Source organism: Dipodomys ordii, unplaced genomic scaffold, assembly GCF_000151885.1.
Source record: "Dipodomys ordii isolate 6190 unplaced genomic scaffold, Dord_2.0 Scaffold98, whole genome shotgun sequence".
Classification (NCBI taxonomy): domain Eukaryota; kingdom Metazoa; phylum Chordata; class Mammalia; order Rodentia; family Heteromyidae; genus Dipodomys; species Dipodomys ordii.
Window position 1 is genome coordinate 5,888,444 of NW_012267314.1, and position 27,230 is coordinate 5,915,673.

Below are 27,230 nucleotides of genomic sequence, written 5' to 3' on the forward strand. Positions count from 1 at the left end.
TCAGTACTGTGGCTTGAACTGAGGCCTTTTCTGCTTAAGGCTTTTTCACTCAAGGCTTGTGCTCTACCACTTGAGCCCAACATACTCTTCCAGTTTTTTGCTGGTTAATTGGAGAAGAGTTACACATACGCCTGCTAGGCTGGCTTCAAAGCAAGATCCTCAAGTCTCAGATGAAGGGAAGGGAAAGGAGGGAAGGAAGGAAAGGAAGGGAAAGGGAGAAAGAAGAAAGGAAGGGAGTAAAGAAAAAAAGAAATAACAAAGAAGGAAGGAAGGAAGGAAGGAAGGAAGGAAGGAAGGAAGGAAGGAAGGAAGGAAGGAAGGAAAGGAGGGAGGGTGCAAAGCATAAGGCACAATTTCCATCACTGGTACCACAAAAACTCAAGCAAACAGAAAAAGAAAACCCTAAGTAAAACCTGTCTCCTAAATAGAGACAATTTATGGCTATAATTTTAGAAAAGTTCCTAAAGGTTAAACAAATGCCACCAAAACATCTTTTAAAAAGGGATATTTTAGTCAGGACTTTGAAGGTCCTTCATTATGGAAACACTTAAAATAGCAGTGTTTTTGTTTGTTTTTTAAGTGAATGAAGTGACCACATACTATTCTATCTTTCTGTGGCCCAAGGTTCCAGGCATAGCCCAACCATATGGTCCCTTGTACCTTAAACTAGGTTAGGAGCAATATTTATAGTTGAGATCAAAGACTAGGAAAAGATGCACACACACTGATATAAGGTATTATTGTAACATCACAGCTATAACACTAGAATGTTCTCTATACAGGTTCTTTCCAAACGCCAAATCTCTTCATGTGTAGACAGGTTCACTTCTAAAAGGAAGAATGGCTTCTGATTTTTTTCTGAGACCAGGTCTCTCATCATGTACGTAGCTTACTAGAACTTACTAACACAAGTTAGTAAGATGTAAAATTGCAGATTTTCCTTCCTCTGCTTCTCAAGTGCTAGGAAGACAGGTGCATGTCACTGTACCAGGCTTAAGGATGACTTACTTTATAAAACACTTCACAAACGGATTTCATAGCCATTGCTTCACAGGAACACAAGGCCAGCATTTTCTGTAACCTCCATTTTTATGGAAACTCAGCTTGAAACCCTATCGAAAACATTCTCTCTTTTTTTAGTCTAATCAGGAATCATAAGGCCTTCATTATCTGTATCTAGACCATAAGGCTCAAGTGACATCTAGATACAGGTTTTCAACAAACTTCAGTGGCTCTTCTTCTTGTCGTCTCGCTATTGCTTTAATTTTTCTGAACAATTAGGTACATTAAGCCTATTTTAAATAAGTTAAATCACATCATAATCAAATACTTACAGCTGAATATTTTTTGGGGGAAAACTCTTCCAGTGTGAGCACTGTCATTAATATTCAAGTCCTAAATACACACAGTTCACCAACTCTTACCCATCAATTTTGGAAAAACATAAAACCAATCATTAAGACTGAAGGTTAAAAAACAACTTACTGAAAGTAAGTTAAAAGAAGAGCATGCATAGAAACTTTGCATGGAATAAAGTTAGATTATCAACCAAAATTCCTTTAGAAAACTCCTAACACTCTTAACAGAAGTTCGTTATTAATGAAAAGCCACGCAGAACAGATGCGCCTTTGGCAAAGAGCAAGCTATTTTTCACTTCCCCCGGTAGCTATCTTTAGTACTTTGCACACTTGGAAACTAGGAATGTGCATATGGATTTATAGTCAGGCAACACGCAATTATCTAATGGGAGTTATGGGGGTGGGGGGAGCCTTGGAAATCAATGCAAATGAAATCCTAAGGCATGACCGCATCAATATAGGCATTGAGGTCTGACAAAGGCCTTATGATCCCTGAAATGTTCATGGCCTGGACATTCCCCACCAGTGGCTATTTCCATTTCAGTATAGAAAGGAATCAATAGAAAGCTAAAAACTTCCCAACTCATGGCAGTTAAATTATGGCATAGCAGGAATTATCTGGAATTAACACTTCTGTGATGGGGTAAATCCAGACTAAAAAAAAGAGATGTTTTCGATGGAGTTTCAAGCGGAGTTTAACACACACACACACACACACACACACACACACACACACACACAAAACAGAGGGAGGGTTAAAGTCAGGGAAGGAGCAGCTAGAGAGTCATATATGTTAGGTTTATGATTGAGTTCCAGCAAATTCTGGGGTAGCAGTGGCTGGGGGCAGGTCTGAGTATCATGACTGCGTGAGCGGAGGTGTCTGCAGACTCAACTAGCAAAACCACACAGGAAATGATTCTTCAAAAAACTTTCTTCATTCGTTTTAGCCATCGTCGTCTGTGACCCTGAGCACAAAGTGGTGTCACCCTTTAGAGTTTCTGGAAGATGGCGGCTCAAGTAGAAGGAGCATGAATTTATTTCCCAACTGTCTATAGAAAGACCAATTGGTAAGAAGTTAATCATGCAAATGCATACACAGCATCTCAAATCTCTGTGTGCACACATGGGTGTAAGTATGGCCTCTGCACAGATCAGTGTGCCTGCTCCATCAAGGAAGGGCCTTTCTCCTTCACTTTTGTAACATGAACAACTAACACGATGCTGCCTATAAAGCTAGGGCTACATAAACATGAACACACACAGAAATCCCATGAATAAAGCTCACAACCCTGAAGGAAAACTCACATCATGCTGACAGTTGATAGCTATGTGATGGCCTAGACCTGCTGAAGGCAATCCAACAAACCCATAATGCTGAGTGAGCATTCACTTTTTCCCTAAGCCTGACAAGCCTGTCTTCTTCCATCGAAGTGTGTGAAGCTTTCCTATATAGTCCTGTTTCTTTCTTTGAATGGACAGAGAATTAACCTCTCCTTGACCCCGATGCTATTATCAGGGCAGTGCATAGTGGGGCTGATACTAAAGGACCCACTATGAACAAATGGATCTTTGTTTTCTCACCCCAGTTGGGTTTGAATTACATCTGTCCTGATTTATTGTATTCATTCTCCACGATTCTTTAGGCTCATGATTTACGTTTATATTATGTTAAGACTTCAGGATTTGGGGTAAGAAATGCCAAGGGCACATTGAAAAGCGTGAACATGGTTCTTTCGATTACCTCATGGTCCCAGGACACAGGGCTAGCTAGCCTATGACACATTTATTATTATAAATGGTAATGTCTCAGTCTCTTTTACACTAAAGCAAACCAGGACCAGGCAAGGCTTTCAAATCCATAACCTTTTAGCTGCAATGGAAGTGGGGTCCTTGTTTCAGGAAATGAGGGACCAGAAGGCAATGGGAAGCTTGTATGTCCTTCCGATGGGCTGCCATTTCTTGCTTAGTACAAAGGGAGGTTAAGATTCAATCTGTAACTTTAAGACATAAACCATGTTCTTAGAGAAGCTAGGAAAGATGTGCGATCAAACACAACTTTGTTTAAAAAACATTTCAATTCAAGCTGGAGACTGGGCTAGCTGCTCATTGGAGAGACAAAGAATACAATACAGTTGCTCAAAAATCCTCCTATTTCCAAGGAGGCTGGTGACCTCCAAGGAGAGGGTTAGAAGTTGGTTTGTAAATCTGGCTCCACGAAAACACAGAAGAGAAAGCAATAACTATAGGAGGCAATAACTTTAGGAGGTTAAGGCAAGTTTTATCAAGGAAGCAGAAAGTTTTACAAAGGATGTCACCTTGAAGGATGTATAGATTTCCACCAGGAAAAACTTGGAAGACACATTCCGGAGAAAAGAAAATTGCATGAGTGAAAGGTCAGAAGTCTGAAAGCATAAGGTTTGTATGGTAATGCATGTAGGATGCAATGGGGTTGGAATTGAAGTACTGGGTGTGGAGATGGAAGATGAGATCAGAGGAAAATGATTGAAGCCAGAACACTTAGGGCCTTGAGTGTGCCAAGGAGCTTGGAATTTATCTTATGGAAGTGGTATGCTGGGCTGGGAATGTGGCTTAGTGGTAAGAGTGCTTGCCTAGCATACATGAAGCGCTGGGTTCAATTCCTCAGTACCTCTATAAACAGAAAAAGCCAGAAGTGGCACTGTGGCTGGCTCAAGCCTTGAGATCACAAGCCTTGAGCAAAAAAGCTCAGGGACAGTGTCCAGGCCCTGAGTTCAAGCTTTAGGATCGGCTTGGAAAAACAAAACAATATAAATAATAAAAGGCATCCTAACTGAAGAGGAAGGAAGTCAAGTGATCTGTTTCTGCAGATGACATGATCTTATGTGCAGAAAATGCTCAGATTATACATGTGAATGCACATGGACACAATGTCAATAAGTTCAGCAGTTACTGATGCAAAGCCAATACCACGGAAACAATCACATCATATACTACCAATGAGCAATCTAAAAAAGACACTAAAAAACAATTCCATTTATCATCACATCAAAAGGAATTTAAGAAGGCAAAGCTTAAACACTGAAAGCTAAAAACATTGCAAGAAAAAAAAATTTTAAGACAAATACAGACTCGCAGACAATCAAATTTTGCAAAATTCAGGTGACAATGCTACCCACATCTATCTCTATATTTGATGCGATTTCTATTGAAATCTCACAGATTCTTTTTTGCAGAAATAGAAAAACCAAGTTTAAAATTTATCTGGAACCTGAAGGGACCCCAAGTAGCTTAAAACAATCTTTAAAGAAAAAAAAATGAAATTGAAAGTCTACCTACATGGGGAGCTGGGGCTACTTCTCCCTGTTTCCATTTTTCCCTGTTTTATCTTGTTATAGTAAAATAAATTCTTGCTAAAACTTCCACCTTGTGAGAATCTCCTTTTTGGTGAGACATCTTGAAATTCTTTTCACATGTGGATCTCGTGTTCAGAATTCTACAAGGAAACTGGGACACGGTGGGACCCGCTTTGCCTCTCATCCAGTGTCAGAAGACTCGCGGGCTAGCCTAGCCGGGAGTGAGCTCTCATGAGCTTCCGTGTTCATATGAAACTAAAGAGGTCAGACACCTACACCTGTGACCCACTAGAGGACCTGAAATTTCTCTGCAAGAAAAGAAAGCAATCACTCTGATGAACCAACAAAGATTCTCCTGACCTGTGCATTTAGGGCAATATTTTCCACAATCATTTGTTGTCTAGTGGTTAGCAAGTCATTTAGAGAACTGTGTGTGTGTGTATGTGTGTTTGTGTGTGTGTGTTGGTCCTGGGGCTTGAACTCAGCACATGGGTGCCATCTCTGAGCTGTTTTGCTCAAGGCTAGTGCTCTACCACTTGAGCCACAGCCCCACTTCCAGCTTTTTGGTGGTTAATTGGAGATAGAACAGGTTATCAGTAAGTAGATGAGTGAGGTTGGGTCCAGGTATTACATAATATATACACATTAACTCAAGCCAAAAACCTAAATTTAGGAGCTAAAATCTATAAAACTATCAGTAGAAAACATAAACTGGCATAGCCATCATACTAGTCTTAGCAATAATTTCTTAGATAGCAGAAACACAGGCAACAAAGAAAGAAAGAAAAAATAGTTAAGGTAGATCTCAAAATTAAAACCTTTTCTGTGTCAAAGATATAAAGAGGGTAAAAGTGCAAACAACCCACAGAATGGCAGAAAATATTTACAAGTTGTCCATGTAGTATCAGTATATAAAGGATATAAAGAACTCAACAATAATAAAACTCCATGCATAACTCCATAGACCAATGTTCGCAGAAGAATTGTTTCCAGTAGCTAACAGGTAGAAGTAACCCAGTGTCCACCAACAGATGAACAAATAAAATGTAGTGTATCCATACAATGAAATAGTGTCTGTCCTTGCAAATAAAGTTCTCTTGGGTACTGATGGCTCATAGCTTGAATCCTATCTCTTCAGGAGGCAAATGTCTGAGGATCTTGGTTTGAAGCCAGCTCAAGCACACAAGACTCTGATTTCCAATTAAACCAACAAAAAGCCTGAAGTGGAGCTGTGGCTCAAATGGTGGAGCAGCAGCCTTGAGTGAAACAGCCAAACATGGGCAAGAATCCCTGAGTTCCCCAGTACCACTGCATACACATGCGTGCATGTGCATGTGCACGAACATACACACATACCCACAAACATAAATACAAGTTCCGATACATAGTGTCACATGTATGAATCATGAAAACATGCAGGCTGGAACAAACCAGACACAGAGGGCCAAGTGCTGAATCTACTTGTGTAAGGAACTGAGAGATTCATGGCGATTCACGGAGCCAGCAAGTACAACTGTGGTTGCTGGGGTTGGTGGAAGGAAACAAAGGGAGCCATCTGTTAGTGGACACAGAATTTCTGTGCACCATTCTGGAAAACTTCTAGAAGTGGATTATGGTAGCTGCTTGCAAATACATAATCTTTACAGCAATGCCTATGTCTTCCATGAAACTTAATGAAACACTGTAAGATGGCTAAAATGGTAATGGATTTTTGTTTTCTTTTGTAGACTTCATTGCAATAAAGGACAAAATGTTCAGACTGAACAGCATAATTAGGATAGAGGTGGACCCCAGGAAGGTAAAGGAACCTATAGGAAGAGATGCCTCTTGCTGGGAGGACGCAAGAAATGACGCCGCAGGCTGCCCCGACCAGCGAAGGTGTTCAGAAGCAGCAAACTCACATTGCATGTGGAGGAACCATCGAGTGTTGGGTAGGAACCATCAGGCCAGTCGGTGGGGTCCAGGGCAGCCGACTGCCGATGCTGGGCCTCATACTCCTTGAGCTGCAACAAGAATAGAATTGGAAGACTGAAATGGAAATAGTAGTCACTCTTGAGAGACTCATCTCCAATTAACTACCAAAAAATCAGAAGTGGAGCTGTGGCTCAACTTGGTTGAGCAACTAGCCTTGAGCAAAAAAAGCTCAGGGCCAGTGCCCAGGCCCTGAGTTCAAACCCCAGGACCAAGCACACTATCTACCCCCCTGCATAAAATTACTTTAGAGGCTGGGATATGTATGGAGTTCAGTGATAAAGAGATCGTAGCATGTCCCCCCCCAAAAAAGCCAACAACAACACAAAAACCTTCAGAAATGATATTCCTATACCCTCTAAGGTCCTCATTTTTAGAGGCACTCTGAGTTTAAGCCCAGAGCCTTGTGCTTGCTAGGCAGGCACTCTACCACTTGAACCAGTCCATCCCAAACACCGCTAAAGGCAAGGAAGCCATATGCTGGCTTAGGAAAGCCAGATGCCTGCACGCTTACCCTGGCGAGGGCCTCCTCAATGGTGATCATCTTCTCCTTGACCATCATCATCAGCTGAATCCGCTCCTCATCGCTCATGGTAATCTCACTCGCAACATAACCCACGTCTTCTCCTGGAGAGCCGGGACACAGAACAGTGGAAATGAACATGAGAGAGGCAGCAGACAGCAGGCCCCAGACACCCATCCTCCTGGGCTGAGGGACAGACATGTCCCCTGGGTACTGTCTCCCCTGGATGTCATGGATGGAGTGAGAGGAAGCAGGAACACACCCATGAGCACATCCATTTGGAAAAAAAAAATGGAAAAGAGAAAGTACTTCCAAATATCCAGAACTTCTAAGATGGAGCACCTAGGCAGGAGGTTGACAGGGCGTTCCTTAGATCGGGCAGTGCACAGACCTCCTTTAAACACCCAACGACACCGACAGGCATTCAGAGGCTCCTCTGGCTGAGAGTTCTCTGTATCATCCAGTCGGAATAGGAATGAGGACGTATTTGCAGAATGGGAGAGAAGCTCGCTGGGATGGGAGGCGGCAGGTCACAGAACTAACTCTGAGGCCAGGAACAGCTCTGCATGACCACCGAGCTGGCTGGCAGGTGTCCCTCACAGGCTGGACGCGAAATGTCAAATCACAGGGTTGCGAGGAGATGAGCTTATTGGGAGAAAGACAGCCCAGATATTTCAATCCAGAAGTAGGGTTGAGGCAAAGGAAGGGGTGACATGATCCAAAATGAAATGTCCTCATGACTTGACTTATCTAACTGTAATCCCTTCGTAGATCACCTTTATAATAGCAATTTAAATAAATAAATACAGGAAGTAGTGTTGGCAAAGTCAGCTTCCGGGACAGAAGGTTGCACGGAGGAAAACAAGTCCTACCAGGTTCCTTCTAAACCTTCATAAATAAAAACAACTGCGGTTCCACCGACCCACAGATTTCTGCTCTTCCCTTCCTTCCTTCCCTCCCTCCCTCCCTCGCTCTCCACAACCCTCTGACTTCATTAGAATCTAAGGTTTATTGTGAACCATACATGATCCAGGTTCTGTACAACTGGAAAAACTGGGAGTGTTTCAGAGCAGCTCCTTGGAATGGGAACTAAGGAAAGTAAGCATGTTTGGGTGTTTCCTGGGAACACAGGTATATAGCCAGCGGGGGGGGGGGGGGGGGGGGGGGAGAGCAGTGGGGGAATGTTGAGATGTCTGATGTCCATGCCCACTTTCACCATTGTTGGGGGTGGGGATTAGGGAGGGATTCTGAGCAGGAAAACAAGCAATGTTGTGGGTGAGCCATAAAGTATTTTCATTTATTGATAACCTTACTCAGCATGCCTGGAATGTGGACGTGGATTTGTGCTGGTTTCCTCTGTGAATATGGAGGAAACATAAATTATGTAACCAGGCTCCAAGGGTGACTTAGTTACTTCCGATCTGAACAGTAACCAAAGACACAGCCCAGAGAAGGGCAGAATTCCTTCACAGAGCAGCCTGGGCTGCGCTGTCCATGCCCCCTAAAACACCATCAAAAGTTCAGAAGAACATGAAGGCTCCAAGTGAGGGTATGGGCAGGTGAATTAAGGAATGCCAAGACTTTGAGGCTGGACCATGGTGACTTGGAAGAGTAAAGCTGGCCAGCCACTGGTGGCTCACACCTGTAATCCTAGCTACTCAAGGGGCTGAGATCTGAGGATACTGGTTTGAAGCCAACCTCAGCAAATCTGAGACTCTTATCTCCTATTAACCAGCCAAAAGCCAGAGCCAGAGGTGTAACTCAAGTGAGAGAGTGCTAGTCTAGAGTGGAAGAGAAAAGCAAGGGTGCAAAGAACTGAGTTCAAGCCCCAGTAGCTCCCCCACAAAAAATAAAAATAAGAGTGAAGATGTTTTTGCAGTTGATGTGTCTGGGAATTACTAAAACCTTGGCCTCTGCTGTCAGATCTATGAGAAGAAAGAAGTGCTAACTTGCCATTTTGTTTTTTGTTTAAACAAATTACTGGAATAAAGTCTTGGCGATGGATGTCAGCAACGCCGGGCATGCTCACAGATGAGCCTGCTCAGTACTACAGAGCTCAGATGAGCACTGTCAGGCTGCACTGTCACAGTACCTTTTGAAGTCTGTCTCATTATTCCTTTTTGGTTCTTTCGGAAGTTCTGCCAGAAATACTTATTTTTCTTCTTCCAATCTGCTTTTCCTTTAAATTAAAAAAAAAAGCCATAAATTCATTGATAACAAAAGTGGCCTCTATTTTTTTTTAATCACTGCAAAGCTTGAAAGAATACTTCAATTTCATAAAAAGACAGTTTTCTTTTCTTTCTATTTTTAGTTTGGGAAAGGCTGAAGAAGGCCCATTAAAAGGAATACACATTAGCTAGTAGTCAAAATTGGCACGGTCATGCTCAGAAGAGAAATAAAGAAGAGTCGGCAGGGCGGGTGTTTTTAGCTTCTCTTTGATGTTTGTTTAGCCAGGGTGCCTCATTCTGCCTGGCCTTGTGGTCTAACTTCTCCCTTTTGTCTTAGCCACAATTATTTCCATTCTGCCACAGATCAGATTCTTTGAGAAGTTCCCTTTGTTTTGTTGTCATTCTCCTGGTTGAGACGGTGGTTTGTTTCTATTTTGCCAGATTTAATGAAGACAACAGAATGGTTGTCTTGCCCTGTGCTTACTGCTCAAGAGCTGGTTTGGGGAGGAGAGGTCTAACGGTGGCATACTGTGGGCATGATTCCTATTTCATTGGCATTCTAGCTAGCCACACCTGGTGATCTCCCCACAGACTCCCCGGGACGCACCGCCAGGAACACCATAGCCTGCGACATCACTCAGCTCACTTTCCCTCTCCTCCCACCCTCCCCTGGCTGTGCTGGGTGACTTGCAAGTGGAAAGCAAACTCCTTGCCTTGGGTAAGATTCTTGGTATACAGTAGTGTCCTGATCATCAATAATATGTACTACTTTCTCCAAAGCAAACAGAAAGTGGAGAGCAATCCTTGTTCTCCCAGGATAAAAGCAGTGGCAGCAGTGGCAGCTGCCATTGTGCTGATGTGGCAGATCTGTCACCATTTGGTGGCTGTCTGCTTGCTCTGTGGCCTTGGTAAACGGATTCTGGCACAGTGGTGGCGTTTCCACAGTCTAGACCACTGGTGCCAAGCAACGGGGATGGGGCAGACATGTGGGAGCCCTGTCCCTGGGGCCTGCAGGGGAGCGAGGTGTCATCTGTCAAAACAGGGGGGCCTGTGACTCAGAGCTGATGATCTTGAGAGCCAGGGAGGAGACCCCCTGCCCGAGACTGCCTATACTCTTCCTTCTGGAAGTGGTCTCACCGTGTACTGGCCTGTGGCTACACACTGAAGCAGATGTCGGCCACCAAGGGTTCAAGCCTGACTTTTCCCTTAGGTAGTTTGGGAAGACAGTCCAGTTATTTGTTTGTTTCTCTCCTTTACCCATTTTCATGCTTCCAAAATAACGATCACAACTAACATGTACTCTGCATTTACCATATCCCAGCACTTTGATATTTAATGGAAGATCTCACTTAGATTACTTTTTTGGGGTAGGAATACTGGGGTTGGGGAGCACAGGTCTTAATAGGTAGCCCAGATTAGCCCTGAACTCAATCCTTCTGAATGCTGGGATTACAGGGAGGTACTACAACTCCACAAAAGGTACTTAAATAACCTATTATCATTCTCACTTAGGAGAGTAGGAAACCAGAGCATGGAGAAGCCAATGGCTTGCACAAGGCCCTGCTGACTCAGTTGGGAGAGTCAGGGTTCCAATCACGGCTGCCTGCTTTGAGCACCTACACACATATCCATCTGACCTTTACTGTATCATAAGCTCATTTTTATAATCAAGGATATATCAAATATATGCTGCCTTAAATGCAAACTCCCTGACCTAAAAATTCCAAATTATAGGCTATACCCAAAGGTCATGATCAGGAAGAGAGACTCTGGATTTTGATGGTAGTCTCATTTGTTTGATATTGAGGAAAAATAAAGAAACAACTTAAGTGCAAAGAAGACACTGGTTAATTCAAAGATGGTATATCCAGTCGAGGAGAAACCTAAACCTTTTACTGTAAAGAATATTCAGCCCTAGGGGAAGGAAATCATAATATAATACATTCAATTTTTTAAAATTATTAAACAGTATTTGTTTAAAAAATACTATGCAATCGTGAAAGGGAAGAAAAATACGTACATCAAAAGCTTAACAATGTTATTTCTCGGTAAAGGGTTCTTGGTGATTTCTGTACTTTTATGTATACATTTCCTATAAAATATGTAGAGAGAACGTGATCACACACAGGTAAGTAAGCACAGTGGTACTGACCTACAGAGCCGTCTTCTGAGATGGACTTATGGAGAGGATGCCTAGAAAAGAGAGAGAAATTAGATGAGCCAGGGGAACTTTTCTTTTGTGTGTGGGGCTGAAAGTTCTAAATAGTCTAATCCAGCACCAAATACACTTAATAAAGGCCAAGGAATTATTACAGAACCTTTATTCCAAGACTTGGGTGTCCTTTGTCAACATTTATAAAGGACTCACTCTCGAGTCGCATCTGTATTAAACGAAGAGAATAAACAACAGTCGATGACCACCGAAGTAGCTTCCATTTCTATAAACTATCAATCACAAAGGACAAATCAGGGAACTGTCTCTTAAGTGGCCAGGAGAAGGCATGTAATAACCACCGTGGCCACTGGGGGAGCCAGAGGGTCACATGGTTGGGATGGAAAAGCTGGATCAGGAGCAAAGGTGGGTTGGAATGCAGGCAACCGGAGGTCAGATGCCCAAGCCAAGAGGCCACCAGGACAGAGATGCTGAAGTTGATGGGTGCCAACAATGCCATATGCACCTTGCCAGCTTCTCCACGGCTCCAAGGGAAGCCAGACACCTGCCTTGTCAGGGAAGCGCCCCTCGGTTTCAAGTGACCGTAAATGGGTCCGAGTTAGCTGACACATGTCTGGACACCAGATTCCAGCCAGCACCCTACTTTGCACCCTGGCTGCCACTTTGTGGTGACTGGGATGCGGTGAACCAAGAGAACCTGGAAAGTGAATGTAGACTAAAATTAGTCAGTTTAGCATTCCTCTAGAGAAGCTGTGGACAGCTACTAACTAACTGAAAGCCAAAAAAAAGCGAAGAAAGAAGGGAAACTGACACAAAAAGGAAGGGCAGAGACTAGACCTTTATATTTGGTGGGGTCCAAAGCCTAGGAGGCTTTGCAGGCCTTGAATTCCACTCTGTCCACATAGAAAATAGAAGAGAATTTACTCATCAAAATGCGATTCTAGGATTGACTCTGCTTTCTTTATCTACATGAATAATGCAAAAAATGGAAGGCCTAAACACACACGTTCTAGCAGGTCTCTTCTGCAACTGTCCAGCATGTCCTGAGACAGGGCATGAAGAGCTGCTTCGACTGTGACACCATTCACTGGGGTGGGGAGCTGGCTGGAATAAATGGGGAAGGAGAGGGTGCCTGTGGGCAAGAGCATTTCCCATCCGCCTCCCAGTTACCATCGGCTGAGCTCTGCCGCCATGACATGCATGCTGCCTACCGTGGATGGAGACCTTTGCAAACAAGAGGTCAGGGAGAAAGAGACTCAGGATTTGACCTCTGTGGTTTATCTAGGGGTCGAAAGACCAGCTAACGAAGTGGGTAAGGAAGTTGGAGGAGGAGGAGGAGAAATAGAATGGGAAGACGGAGACTGGAAAGGCATACTCAGGCCCACAGGGGAATTGTGGGTAAAACAAAAAGGCAGCAGAAAGAAAGGAGGCGGCGAGCTGGCTGCAGATCAAGGCAGGAAATCCTTCAAAGAGAAATGATGTCAAGCTACACGAGGATTCTTCTGTAGGGGGCAGTACCGAGGGTTAGCTCAGGGTCTCACTTTTGCTAGGCAGGCCTTCTACCACTTGAGCCACACCTCTAACCCCTTTCTGCATTGGTTCCTTTGAGGTGGGGTTTGGATCCTTCAACTGGTGCTCCTCCCCACCCTTTCCCCCCCCCACCCCCCACCCCCGTTGTTGTTATGGATTGCAGGCATGGTTCACATTGCTCAGCCATTATGCTTCCCCAGCGGCTGAGATATCAGTCCTGCACTACAGTGACCAGCCACTGGTTGAGATGGAGTCTCTGGAACTTTTATGCTCAGGCTGGCTTCAAACTGTGATCTCCCAATAGCTTCCTCCCAAGTAGCTAAGGCATCAGGTTTGAGTTATCCTGTCCAGCTTAGGATTCTTAAATTTAAAAAAACAAAAAAACAAAACAAAAAAAACCTTGCCTTGTCACTTTTGAACTAAGTCATAATAAGTATGCATCAATCTACCTCATTTCAACTTGGCCATGTCCTATCAGTAAATGACCACCTAATGTATAGGAATCTCCATATTGTTTTACTTAATCTAAGGACTAGAAAGAACATAATTGCTAAGGACCAACTACAACAAATACCCCTGGCTCTGGATCAAACTAGTTCTGTAATCAATTAGAAATACGTATAAACTTAATACTTTTGTTTTGAAAGGAACATTTTCATGGGAAAATAGTCTATAGAGAGATTTCTTTAGTCCTTTGATGACTTCAAATAACAACTCTGGTCAAGTTGTAAGGAAGTTTCCCTACTTCCTATCACTTAATTTTGCTAGAAATTACTGTCCCCAGAAGTTAAGGAAGTGGGTCCTGGCACCAGAGCTGCGTGGTACCAAAAGAGACCACACCCAGGCAGCCCGCAGTCCCTGCCTGGTCTTATGAATGTGCGAGTCATTATGCTCTTCTGCATAGATTTTGCATAAAGTCATCTCAATGCTAGCCTGGGAAACTTCAAAGGCCTGTTTCTAGTTTTCAATTCTTGCCAAATGGCCGTGTTAAATGCCATAAAAATGCTTCTTAACTTTCACTTCAGAAAAAAAGTTGAATCGTTATTACTACATAACTCTCACAAAGTTCAATCATATTTTCTGCCCTAAAATTCACTATTTTTATTCCTATTTCTGCTCTAAAATTTACCCTTTTTATTTACTTTCCTCAATTTCCCATACATATTTTGAGTAAATTGTATCAGGTCTGGCCTTGGTCACATCACTTGCATTTCCCTAACTGCACAGTAGATGGCACTGTTGTCTCTGGAGTCACCTTGCTGTGGCTAGGGAAATTTTGTTTCTATTTTTTTTTTTTTTAATTTCCAGAGCTCATAACCTACTGTCCAAAAGACATCATATAAACTTGGACACAGTGAAATCTCCATGCAAAGAGAGGCTGGCAGAGCAGGGATGTACAATGCCACTGCCTTTCTCCTTGAGACTGATTCTAAAGCCAACCTAGCAGGGCCTGACATCCACGATGCAACTGAATTCCAAATGTGGACAGCAGCAGGTGGAAGAGGTCATTTGCCGACCGCCTGCTGGAAGAAGTTAACGGTCCACAGTCAGCTCCAAGCAGGCCTGGCAGTACAGCCCTCTTCCTGCCAGTCCACAGCAGCGGGGACAGGCAGGCCAAGGAAGCCGGTTTGTGGGCCCACCGTTCGTTCCCTTATTAATGGAGGAAAAAAAGATGAAGACTTCAGGGTGCTTTTGATAACCAGGAAACAATAATTACTATTCTGTTGTCCTCGGAAAATCTACTTAAGCATTTAATCATCATTAAGCATTGCCTATACAGCCTGAGCTCTGAGCCAGAGCGCATTTTTCATCAGTAAGTAGTATTAAGGCTCCCCAAACTGCTGAAGTGTAAAATTTTCCTCTCAAAACCTCCTAAATCACTTGAGCTATTTCTGAAGGCAATACTCGCTTAAAAAAAATCCTAAATTAAAGCATGACTAGTTAGACTTAATGCCAATTTATGTGTGTGCCTGTGTGTGTATGTGTGTGTGAGAGAGAGACAGAGACACAGAGACAGACAGAGAGAGAGATAGTAAGTATACTGGGGCTTGAGCTTGAGGCCTGAGTGCTGGCTCCTAACTTTCATTCAAGGCTGGAGCGTTACCACTTGGTCATACTTCTGCTGAGAAAGAATCTCTTGCGAGCTGGGAATGGGGCTTAGTGGTAGAGTGCTTGCCTAGCATGCATGAAGCCCCAGGTTTGATTCCTCAGTGCCACATACAGAAAAGGCTGAAAGGGTACTGTGGCGGCTCAAGAGGCAGAGCACTAGCCTTGAGCAAAAGAAGGAAGCTCAGGGCAGTGCCCAGGTCCTGAGTTCAAGCCCCAGGACTGGCAAAAAAAAAAAAATCTCTTGGATTTATCTTGCCCAGGCTGGCTTTGAACTGTGATCCTCAGCTCTCAGCTTCCTGAGTTAGCTAGGTACAGGTATGAGCCTCTAACCCAGACCACCATCTTTCTTACTGACATGAACAAAACCTCTTACTGTAGCCTCTCATACGCTGCCTCCTTTTCTGTGGTTGAAGGGCTCTCGTGTAACTTACTGGGCTGGTATCAGAAGACCTTGTGAGGATTACATATTTCAACACCAAATGTGAACATGGTCCGTGCATTTGTCAGAACACTTTTCAGGATCTGGTAGCATTGCTGTGGTACATGTTTGCAGGAAGAAAGGAAGCCAGTACAATGGCACCAGTTCACTTTTCTTCTTCCAGCTAGTGAAATACAAATGGTCTAAAATGGACCTGGGCAAGAACAGCTCTATCTCATTTTCACACACGGAGCCCGGTACCCAAAGAAGCACAACAAATGCCTAAGAAGAAAGAAATTCCTGAAAACAGTCTTCATGTTTGGGCTTTGATCCACTGTCCAGTGATTTCACTAGAACCAAACAAAAACCAACCAAAAAAAGCAAGAAAAGCAATTATAAGCTAATTTCCAAGAAAGCAACATATGTTATGTGTTACTGGAAAACTAGGACTCAAAAGCAATTTGAATGATTCTATTATCTTGAGTCTCAGAAAGAAACTTCTCCATTGGTTTACTTCTTGCTGACTTTGTGCAGCGCTTGCTGGGCCTAGATCTTTCCTTCTTGCTTTCTTTTTTAATGTCAGTTGTGGGACTTGAACTCGGGGTCTGGGCACTGTCCTTCAACTCTTCAGCTCAAGGCTAGCGCTCTACCATTTGATCCACAGCACCACTCCGGCTCTTTCTGTTTATGTGGTGCTGAGGAATCGAACCCAGGGCCTCATGCATGTGAGACAAGCACTCTACCACTGAGCCAGCTTCCCAGCCCATCTCAGGGCTGGCAAGGCCCATTCCCAAGGCCCCTCACCTTTTCCTCAAGGAATAATAACACGACCTCTCAGCGCTACTGATGGTGCATGTGTGAGCGGAAATACAAGAAGGAAAAGGCTGAGCTTCTTGTAAGAAACCAATGGTGTCTCAAGTCTATAATCCTAGCTGCTTAGGAAACTGAGGTCTAAGAATCAAGTTTGAAGCCAACGTAAGCAGCCAAGTCCAGGAGACTCTTATCTCCAGTTAACCAGCAAAAAAAGAAAAAAGCTGGACTAGAGACGTGATTCAGATGGTAGAGCACCATTTGTGGGCCCCCCAAAAAAGCACAAGGTCTACAAGTCTATACCCCAATATTGACATACACACGAAAATATCTGTATTTTCTTTTTTCAAGTCCTCTGTCAGTATGTTTCATATCTTTTGCTAATTCAGTGGCAGATTATTTTATGTAAAACAAAGAAGTCCTTGATTTGCTCTTTCTTCTTATCCTGGGGATAGCTAAGCTATTCTGCATCTTAGGAAGCTATCTATCTAATAGAAACAAATATGAAATAAAATCCGGCTCATAGCGTCCACGGTCAGCCACAGAGAGTCAAGATCACCGCAGAGGCAGGGCACAGGGCCCCTCGTGGCCCAGGCCATAAACGAAGGGCTCGTTCTCAGAGACAAGAGCCACTTAAGTGCTCTGCCCCTAGCGCCTCTCTTATTGTACCCCAGATCTGACCCTTCACAGCCAACAGAAGCTGGATTTCACATTCATGATATAATTCCACTTGCAAATTCACCAGCTGCCACTGAAAGCAATTCCAGTGCCAAAATCTGTGCTCCATCAGTGACAACATGGGTGACATCTTGTCAACCCGGTCAAAGCCCCCTCCATCCAGACTTTCTCTTTCATTTCACCGTCTCTCCTCTGCCTGTACTTTCTGACCTTTTAGTAGAAGATCAAGGCAGGTGTCAGCAGTACCATAACCTAGTCGCTAGCCTGACCCTGCGAAAGCTAACAGCTCCCACACTCTGAGTCCGGGCTGACCTAGGGGAAATCTGCCAGAGCCGAATGGCATTTGACACCTTTGGATGTGAAGAATGGATGGAAAAACAAAACCCACCTTAAGATGGGTGTGGTGGCACTTACCTGTAATCCCAGCTACCCAGAAAATGAGGCATGGGGACTATGAATTTGAGGCCAGCCTGGGCAAAAGTTGAGAAGACCATATCTCAAAAACAAAATGTGAACAAAGGGTCTTGGGGACATGGCTCAATGGGCACAGTCCCTAGCCAGCACAAGGCCCTGGGTTCAAGCCCCAGAGCCAAGACAAGCAACACACACACACACACACACACACACACACACACACACACACTATCCCTGGGCCAGGAGGACTTAGGTGACACTGAATGGAAAGGGTTTAACATGGCGCCTGGTACTTTTACAACTGCGCTCCCAAAGTCTCCTTCCAGCTTCACTCCACCAAGCCTCCTCTCAAGATCCTCCTTCCTCTGCCTCCTGAGTGCTGAGATTACAGGCATGTGTCACCATGCCTGGCTTCAATCTATCTCTCTCACACACACACACACATTAACTTCTCACAAGGAAGTAGGCTAGTATTGGCACTGGGGCTTGAACTCAAAGCCAGTATTGGCACTGGGGCTTGAACTCAAAGCCAGGGTCTGTCCCTTAGCTTTTTCATTCCTTGAGGCACAGCTCCACTTCCAACATTTTTTTTACTGCTATTTGGAGATCAGAGACTTTTCTGAGCAAGGTTTGAACTGTGATCCTCAAACCTCAGCGTCTGAAGCAGTTGTGATTAGCAATCGCACCTGGCCCAAGCAGTCATGGGGTTAGTCTGGAGCATGGCAGGCTGGGGGAGCGGTTCCTTGGCTGTCGGCACCAACCCTGGAAGGAGGCCCACCGCCCAGGCCCCCCGCTACATGAGAATGTGCCCCGATGACCTCAGGGCAGACGCTAAGTCCCGATCTGTGCTACGGACTACAGTCCTAACCGACGACAGTTAAGAAACTAAAGTGTACGGGGCCAGCTTGGGTTACAACACAGAGAGACCCCGTCTCAAACAGGAGAATGAAGAGAAAAACAAAATCAAACAACACTAACAACAAGAAACGGTTGGCATGTGTGCTCAGGCAGGGGTCCTAGTTCGGATTCACAGGAGATCTTGAAGAGAGCTGGCCTCAGTGTGCACCGAAGAGCCCGAGTCTCACGCATTGCGCATGCATCCCCCTCACGTGGGAGGTTTGACTTTGTACACTTTCGATCACCTTTGGCCGATGGTGGTCCCCCCCAAAATAGGAAATGGATACATTATACTTTGGGAGTGGCGATGTGGCTTCATAATAGAGCATTTGCCAAGAATATTCAAAGTCTTCCAGAATTACAAACAAGAATAAATTATCTGGGTTACTGTATATTGGTGGAACCGTTCTCTGTTTAAATTAGTTATTGTTAATCTCTTCCTGTGTAATTTACAAAGTCTATCGCACGTGTGTGTACAGGAAAAACAAAACACATACAGGGTCAATACTGTCTGAGTGAGAAAGCCCCCCCAGACTTGGGATGTATTACTCACAGAGAAAGGTGGACTACTGTGGTTTTCAGTTACAGAGCTAGGGTTTCAACTTAGCATCTCCAACAGTGACCCCAGCATTTTTATCACTACAGCGGGGCTCCACAGAAACAAAGGCCTAGCCATTTGTATTCACTGTGAGGATAAAACCAAAACCTAGGTGCTTTCTCTAAGAGCTAGCATCGAATGTCCACTTCAGGCCTGTAGATCGCCATTCGGGTCCACAGCCCCAGGACTTTGGGACTGTGGCGTACAAAGTAAAGGGTCAAAACAGAAATGGCTTTGAATTTTTGTCTATTCTGGTTGATGGTAAAACAAAAAAAAACAACCGATGGCTTCATGATACGCCTCCCATATGAATTTTAAATTTTATTTCAGTCTTTATGTCTGAAGAAATTGACATAATATTTGTCCAAAGCAAAAGAAAATAGAATTAAGCCAGGAGCTGGTGGCTCACGCTTGTCATCCTAGCTACTCTGGAGGCTGAGATCTGAGGACTGAGGATTGAGGTTCAAAGCCAGCCCAGGAAGGAAAGTCTATGAGACTCTTATCTCCAATTAACTACCAGAAAACTAGAAGTGGTCCTATGACCCAAGTAGTAGAGTGCTCACCTTGAACAAAAGGGCTCAGAGACAGCACCCAGGCTGGCCCTGAATTCAAGTCCCATAACTAACAAAAAACAGTAAATTAAGTAAGATGAAAATATTGTACTGAGCAAAGTAAGCCAGGCCCAGAAAGACAAAGGTGCGTGTTCTGCCTCAAATGTGCATGTTAGACTCAAAATACATATCTCCCAGGTAAATGCCCATAGGGGCAAATGCCCACGAATACAATTCAGTCAGCTACAGTATAAACCGTGCAGTAGTGCAACTCCACAGAGCAACAGAAAAAAGGGGAGGGCACAGAGCTATCAAGAATACGATGTGCATCTGTGATAAAGGGAGTGGGAAGCGTGTAGTCACTTCCGGGGAAAATGATGGAAGGAGTGACAGCCACCAAGGTGCACTAGACACTTCCATGGACCTTGAAGCCACAGCCCCCTTGGCACAACCTTTCTAAAGTTCAGAAAATACAATTTAAACAGAAAAACAGAAACATGGTGGGACCGTATTTGATGTGCACTATTAAAAAAAAAATCTCGTTTTTTTCAGAAAATGATTTGTAAAAAGTTGGAAGTACCTTCCTATGACTTTAAAAACAGAAACACCTTTCTGCCAGGGGGTTTAGTTCGGTGGAAAAATGATTGCCTAGCATGCATGAGGCTCTGGTTTGATGCCCAACATTGCAAAAATGAAACAAGAAAGAGCCTTTGTGCGCGTCTGTTAAATGGCTGCTCTTTATTCTGCATATGAACAAAATAATCCCTCCCCTTAGGTTCATTTAAAAAAAAAAACTTGATATATCTCTATAAAGTCATTCTGGCAAGATCCCTCCTGTGGGCACCGCTGGTTCCTATCAGGGGGCCACTTGGCTTCTCCGTGTGAGGTAGGCCTGGCTCAAGAACTGGGATGGCAAGAGAATGCCACGCACTGGTTCAGGCAGGACATGGGCGGCTGATTCCAGCAGAGGCTGGCACGCTGCAAACACTGGCTCTTGGCATTGTTATCAAATCTGTACCACCCTAGAGGGGGCAGCCCGTGGGGTTTGGGAAGGACTCAGCCTCAGGGTGGGGAAGGAGAAGGGAGGAAGGGAAGAAGAGAGGTTCCATTCAATCATCTCCTCTCTGCGTTGCCATGGTGACGGCTCCCGGAAGCGGGTCAGAACTTTCTCAGTGGAAACAAACAGCGGCTCTCATTCACCATCACCCGAGCCTGCCAGCCACACTGGCCGCTTGTGCAGGGGGGGACACAGAGGACCCCAGGGAGGGATGGGGGGGCGGCTGTGAGCCTTTCCTCTGTCAGCTGCCTCCAGGGACAGCAGGGGCATCAGGGAAGAGGCATCTGGAGGCCAAAGCTGGAGGCGCTTTGGGCTTGGAGGGCTGGCTCCTCCTCTCCAGGGCCAGTGACCTCAGCCATCCCCTGGGGACACTCCGGAGGGCGTGGCCTGCCTGTCCTACTTCTCCTGGCGGTCCCGAGTGAACAATGGGTGCAGCCTGAATCTGGGCCCTTGGAGAGCTTCCCCCCTTTTAATTCTTTCTGATGGACTGCTTTGAGTACTTTGTGGGTCATGAGGAATAGAACAGAACTCCAGTGCTCCTGTCTTCTCAGAGCCCATTTTTAAACTTGCCAACACCTCAGTCACTTTCCAGCCGCTTAAGAGGCTGAGAGAGTGGAGGATCGAGGTTCAAAGCCAAGCCTGGGCAGGAAAGTCTGTTTCTCCAATTAATCACCAACTAAAACGCCCAAAGTGGAGTTGTAGTTCAGGAGGTAGAGCCATAGACCTTGAACAGAAAGGCTTAGGAATGGTGCCCAGGCCCTGAGTTCAAGCCCCAGGACTGGCACCAGATGGGGGAAAATGACACTGGTTTCCATAGTGACTCATCAAATCCAGCTGCCTGCCTAGCATTCTACAGGACACGTCTAGTCTCCAGGGCTCCCCTTCTGTGGAGAATGGAATTGGCAGTGGGCGAGGCCTGAGGATCTGGCTGGCCTGCAGCTCTCCAGGGAAACCAGTTGAGACAGGAGAGCGTGAGTCCCGTCTCTCCATCTCCATTTCCTCCCAGCCTCAGCACCTTCAAAGTAGAACAGGCCGTCATAATGCGGTGTAATGTTCAGAAAAACAATACAGAGCAGTCCAATAAAACAAGCAGCCAGGCCCCTTCCGGTGGAATCCAGGCTGAGACTTGGTTCACGACGCCTTTGCTGGTTTGTTTTTGTTTTCTGTCTGGACTCGGGCTTGTACTCAAGCTGGGCAAGCATTCTGCTGGTTTGAACCATACTTCCACTTCCTTTTGCTCCAGTCAGCTGATCGTGCTTCTGGCTCAGGGCTAACCTGGACAGTGATCCTATTTGCTTCCTGCTTTATCTGGGATCACTCTTGCATCTGCCACCACATCCAGCCTTTTTTTCTACTGGGAGATCTCAAGAAACTTCTTGTTCAGCCTGGCACAGAACCATAACACCGCCCACCTTGCAATCCCCACCTCCCAGTAGCTGGGATTACAGGCAGGTATGAAGAATCCTGGCTAGAATGTGAGGGGAGGCTGAGGGCCCGGTTTAGTGTGATCACGGAATACCACACCCCTGGTATGAACAGAGGAGTCCGAGTCCCTCCTTAACCATGCTGCTGGACTTGGGTGGTTGATGGAAGGATTCAGAATGGAACACCATCAAAAACTGCCTGACACGTTTCAGACCTTTCCTGTCACCAGCCTCCAGCCTCCCGTGGCCTTCAGCCCCACTCCTCACACTGACACACGGGACGGTGGGTTCTGAAACCTCCTGGGAGTCAGGCCTGAGCGCCACACACCCTCTACCGAAAAGCATGGTCCTCACGCAGCTTCGAGCACCCAGATGTAACCCCGATCTCCAGGGTGGTCAACTCTGTGGATGTGGAGGGAGATGGCCTGGCTCAGCTGCATTTTTCTTTTCCTTGCATAGCTCGGGGTAAGTGTGGGTCGCGGGGGACACACTGGCTGAGCTGTGGCAGGCCACGCTGGCGCGCAGTAGGTATCATGGTGGTTTTCCCAGCATCACTGGCTCATGTGTCTGCAGGGTCTTCTCCCTTAGGTTCTGAGACTTGACCCCAGGGCATGGTGAGTGCTGGAAAAGGGAGGCCAGCGACCCCTGCAGGTCCCTGGCAACCATGGCGGGGGGGTGGGGGGGGTAGGATGCTTAAGCTGGGAGAAGCTGGGGCCTTTGGTCCATCTGGCAGGTCCCAGTTTGTCCTTGCTCTCCCCACTTTGCCTGCAGACTGTACCACCCAATGTGGAAGGCGCAGTCTTATCCAGGGTGTACAATCAACACCCACAATGCACCAGGCTGCGACCCTGATGATGTCTTCATTCTGCCTGAGCACGCTGTTTCTCTGATAAAGGCCCTGACTGAGGCTGAAATTCCTCGGTCCCTGGACCCATATTTACATCCCTAAGGGGTTCCCCATCTCTCCTTCCGTAGTTCCTCCGTCCTGACGATCCTCATTGCTCCTACCCACCTCATCGTGTGTAATCAAGCATGTTCATCCACACAGCGGGAGCCCGGATAAGCACTTATTAAATTAAGCTGCATTAACCCATCAAGATCTCCCCAAAGGGCCTCTCTCTTTTTCTGCCCTTCTCTTGGGGGTGTCTGGTAAGAAGTCAGGCTCCTGCAGATAAACAGAGTGGGCTAGGAAATCCAAGCTTTGAGATCTCCAGTAAATCCTTTAACCTTCTGGAGCTTTGGTTCCTTAACTGTAAAATACCCTCCCCAAGACAGATTTGTCAGGAGGATTAAAAAGATAAGGAAGGAGTACTCAGTAATGCAAGAGAGCACTCAGTTAATCCTAGACCACTTTCTCTCCTGCCAGTGGAGGGGTATTACTTCCTACCCTCCAGCTCTGGTCCAACACTCTGCTCCTACAAAGTGAATATGCCACGGCCGTCTCTGTGCGTTAAATCCTCCCGGTAGCCGTGCCTGGCCCCACAACTGCACAGCAATTATAAGAGCCTGCGCGGTCTGCCTCCCTCCGGCAGCCCGGGCATGTGGCCGCCAGCAGAGCCAGCTGGAGCCTCCTGCACCAGACAGAATGAAAGGCAACAGGGTCTGGGGCCGGGAACAGCTGAGGCAGAGGACACTGGCACAGCTGCGGCCACCCCTAGGCCCTGTGTTCTGGAATGTGGAGCCCCTCAAATATGCTGCACGATGGTGCGCGCACATGCAGATGCACACACACACATACACATACACACACACACACACACACATACATACATACATACACACACACACACACACACACACACACACACACACACACACGCTTCACACACCCTGACTGCACAGGCTCGACGAAGATGAAAATGTATGTTTATCAGGCCCCTTCTCCTTCTGCAACATTGAAAAGAAGCTGCAGGTCACATGGGCAGGGCATACTGCAAGTGACCGTGGCCTGGATGAACTAATTGTCTGTGTGGCACCAGCTATGAGAATGAGGAGAGGTGCCCAGAGACACAGCCCCTGCGGGGAGCAGCACAGCGCCTGGGGATGGAGGGAAGGCGGAATGAAAATCACTTTCACATCTGGGCATGGGCTCCTCCTTCAGGGCCTTCAGGAAGGGCTGTTCGTGTCCGTGGCTAATCTTTTAGGAATCTTCGATTTAAAGATTTCAAATCTACTCAGCCCGATCATGCAACCAGCAGAGCCTAGATTCTGACACAAGAGCTGCCCACTACTGAAGCCTACACCAGCAGCCTACAGAACCCAAGGAAAACTGATGGGTAACCAGGCCAGCAAACAGATGCCTGAGTTCGAGGGACCCTGGAGACCCCTGACTCAGACCACCACTGAGGAGAGGTAGAGATGAGAGACAGGAGGAAGGAAGAGACAGAGACACTGGGTCAGAAACAGGGTCACACTCAAAGCTCCAGCTCATGGCAAGGGACCTGATGTCCTGGGCCTCCATAGCTGATAATCACTAAAATGATGTTGGCCAAAGAACAGCACAGTGTACAGAGTGACACCTAACTCTGAGTCCAGCCCACCGCTGAGATCTTTTCTGATACCTCATTCTGCTATTCTACCTCGCCCTGCCCTTACCACCACATCCTAGTGAAATCAGAGGCTCAGCTGCTGGTGGAGCGGGCTGTTCCTGGCTCTCTCTGGGGTCCACACCCACTTCCCTTCCTCTCCTATGAGGACAGTAAGCATGTGGAAGGAGCCATGTCTGCCTCACCAGGACAGGGGATTGTTCCTTTCTCCCAGCTCAGGCTTCCGGCCACGTGACTTCCTCAGGCCTGAATTCAGTGGTAGGCCCAGAGCCTGGGGCACACATGCCTGCTCCCCACAGGAAAAGACTGGTGTCCTTCCCACCCCACAGCCTTGTCACAAACAGGATGTGGAGACAGGATGAGCTAGTCCCAGCTCCAGGGGACGTGGCTTGACCTGGATTTCCTAGCAATCTCCTGGCCTCATCAGTCCCGATCCCTGAATCCTATCCACTCCCGGGGAGGATGGATAATCTCACAGCACAAGGCCCTGGTCATCCACAGGGAGCTGGGCCTGTCACGTAGAACAGCCAGCCTAACACGGACAGCATCCAGGGGGATGAAGCCGAGGCCCTCTCCTCAGTCCTAGCCCGTTCTTATGGAGGGCCAGCTTACAAGAGGGGGAAACATCTCTTATGCATTGCAAAAGAAGGCTAGATTAAAATTCTCCTGCATTCATCTCATTTAGCCTTTTTTCCACTCAAGGCTGGCACTCTACCACTTGAGCCACAGCCCCACTTCCATTTTTTTTTTTGCTGGTTACTTGCAGATAAGAGTGTCACAGACTTTTCTCTGCCCAGTTTGGCATCAAACCATGATTCTCAGATCTCAGTCTCCTGAATAGCTAGGATTGCAGGTGTGAGCCACCTGCCAATCCTGGCTATGATGTTTCTTTTCAAGTGACTGAACCACAAATGACAGCGCTGAGGCTGCCGCAGGAGCTGTGTGCATGCACAACAGTGACTTTTACACAAAAGCTGCATGCACCATACGGTACGTGTGCTATATCCAATAAAGCTGAGAGTACAGGAAAGCGCATGTCCACACAAGACCTGCACACAGACCAGAAGAATGGAAATAACTTGCATACAGGCTGATTGACAGGGGGATAAAGTATGGTATAGAGCTACAAAAAAGAATAATGTAGCCGGGCGCTGGTGGCTCACACCTGTCATCCTAGCTACTCAGGAGGCTGAGATCTGAGGATTGAGGTACAGAGCCAGCCTGGGCAGGAAAGTCTGGAGACTGCAAGGACAGTGTCCAAGCCCAGAGTTCAAGCCCCACGACCGACCAAAACAAACAAACAAAAAACAGAATAATATGTAGCTACATGCAACAAATCCAAATCGCATCCTCGCCACTGATACATACCAGCCCCTGTATCATTTTTAAGGGTGAATTATAGGGTATGAATTACATATCAATAAAGGTATTACCAAAGGTAAAAATAAAAGCTCTTCTCCAAATAACTTCGGGTTTGAAGTTTTGAAGTTTGTTTTTTTTTAAATACACATATTAGTTTATACAGTCACTTGGAAATAGCATCATGAGTCTATAGTTTCTATTGTAAGAAGAGGAAAATGTGGAGGACTTGTACAAGTCTACAGAATGGAGTCAGGTTGGGGAGGAAATAGCTCTCAGAATCAGATTTATGACTGGGCAACTGGTGGCTCATGCTTGAAAGTCCAGCAACTCAGGAAGCTGAGATCTGAGGATTTTAGTTCAAAGCCAACCTAGACAGGCAAATCCTAGGAATTCTCATCTCTAATTAACTAGCAAAAAGCTACAAGTAGAGGTATGTTCATGTGGTAGAACACCAGCCTTGAGCAAGAACACCCAAGTGAAATCACAAGGCTCTGAGTTCAAGCTCCAATACCTGCACAGAGAATCAGGTTTGTGGGAGCCATTGTCCTATCTACTCAATGATTTTTATAGGTGACATTTTATTTTTTAATCTTCTAAGCAGGAAGTACTTCTCACATAGTTGTGGGTTTTGGGGGGATACTGACACATGCTATGGATCAGGTGAGGCCAAGATGGGTCTTTTTACAATAATCCCAGGTTCGGGATCATCCCCTGGAAGCCCCATTAAAGAACTAGGAGTATTCAATTAGCTTTGTGCCACATATCACATGAGCTCTTGCTCTGTGTCAGCCACTGTCTGGACACTGCACAGAGGGAGACAGTGAGATCTCAGGCTCAGAGCTCAGGCCATGCTGATTTACGAGGGGTTTGAGGAGATGATAAATGACCAGAGCTATAGACAAAGGCATTGACTTAGGCCACACTAAGATGTACTGAGATTTTACCGTGTGCTATACAGCTTACTGAGGTCAGTACTGTAACTACCATTCTCCCCTCATGGTTGTGTGAACTGTGGACAGAAAGCTAAGTGGTACACGCATTGCCAGTCTAGTAAGGAAGAGCCTGAACGTGAACCCAAAGAATCTGGTACCAGGTACCAGGCAGGGCATCTTCCCACCCACCCACCCACCCGAGGCCAGATGCATACAGATGTGTATATCCAGCTCTAGGACCTTAAGCAAACTAATTACTCTAAAATAGAGTGTATTCTTCAATAAGCTCATGAAAAAAATACACCATAAAATATAATAAGTGATCAGCACCATGCCGAACCCATAGACATAAAGAATTCACTTCAACGGAATTAGGAAG

At 45.8% G+C, this 27,230-nt stretch overlaps 1 protein-coding gene across 1 annotated transcript in view; it reads right to left on the reverse strand.

The window, feature by feature from the left end:
• The window catches only part of Sash1 (SAM and SH3 domain containing 1), a 167,414-nt gene that overhangs the window by 53,605 nt on the left and 86,579 nt on the right, over positions 1–27,230 (reverse strand). The window contains exons 6-9 of the mRNA XM_013026939.1: positions 11,505–11,545; positions 9,277–9,363; positions 7,176–7,288; positions 6,592–6,693 (exon numbers count right to left, since the gene is read on the reverse strand). Coding sequence (XP_012882393.1) covers positions 6,592–6,693; positions 7,176–7,288; positions 9,277–9,363; positions 11,505–11,545 — 343 coding nt within the window. The remainder of the gene's footprint in view (positions 1–6,591; positions 6,694–7,175; positions 7,289–9,276; positions 9,364–11,504; positions 11,546–27,230) is intronic.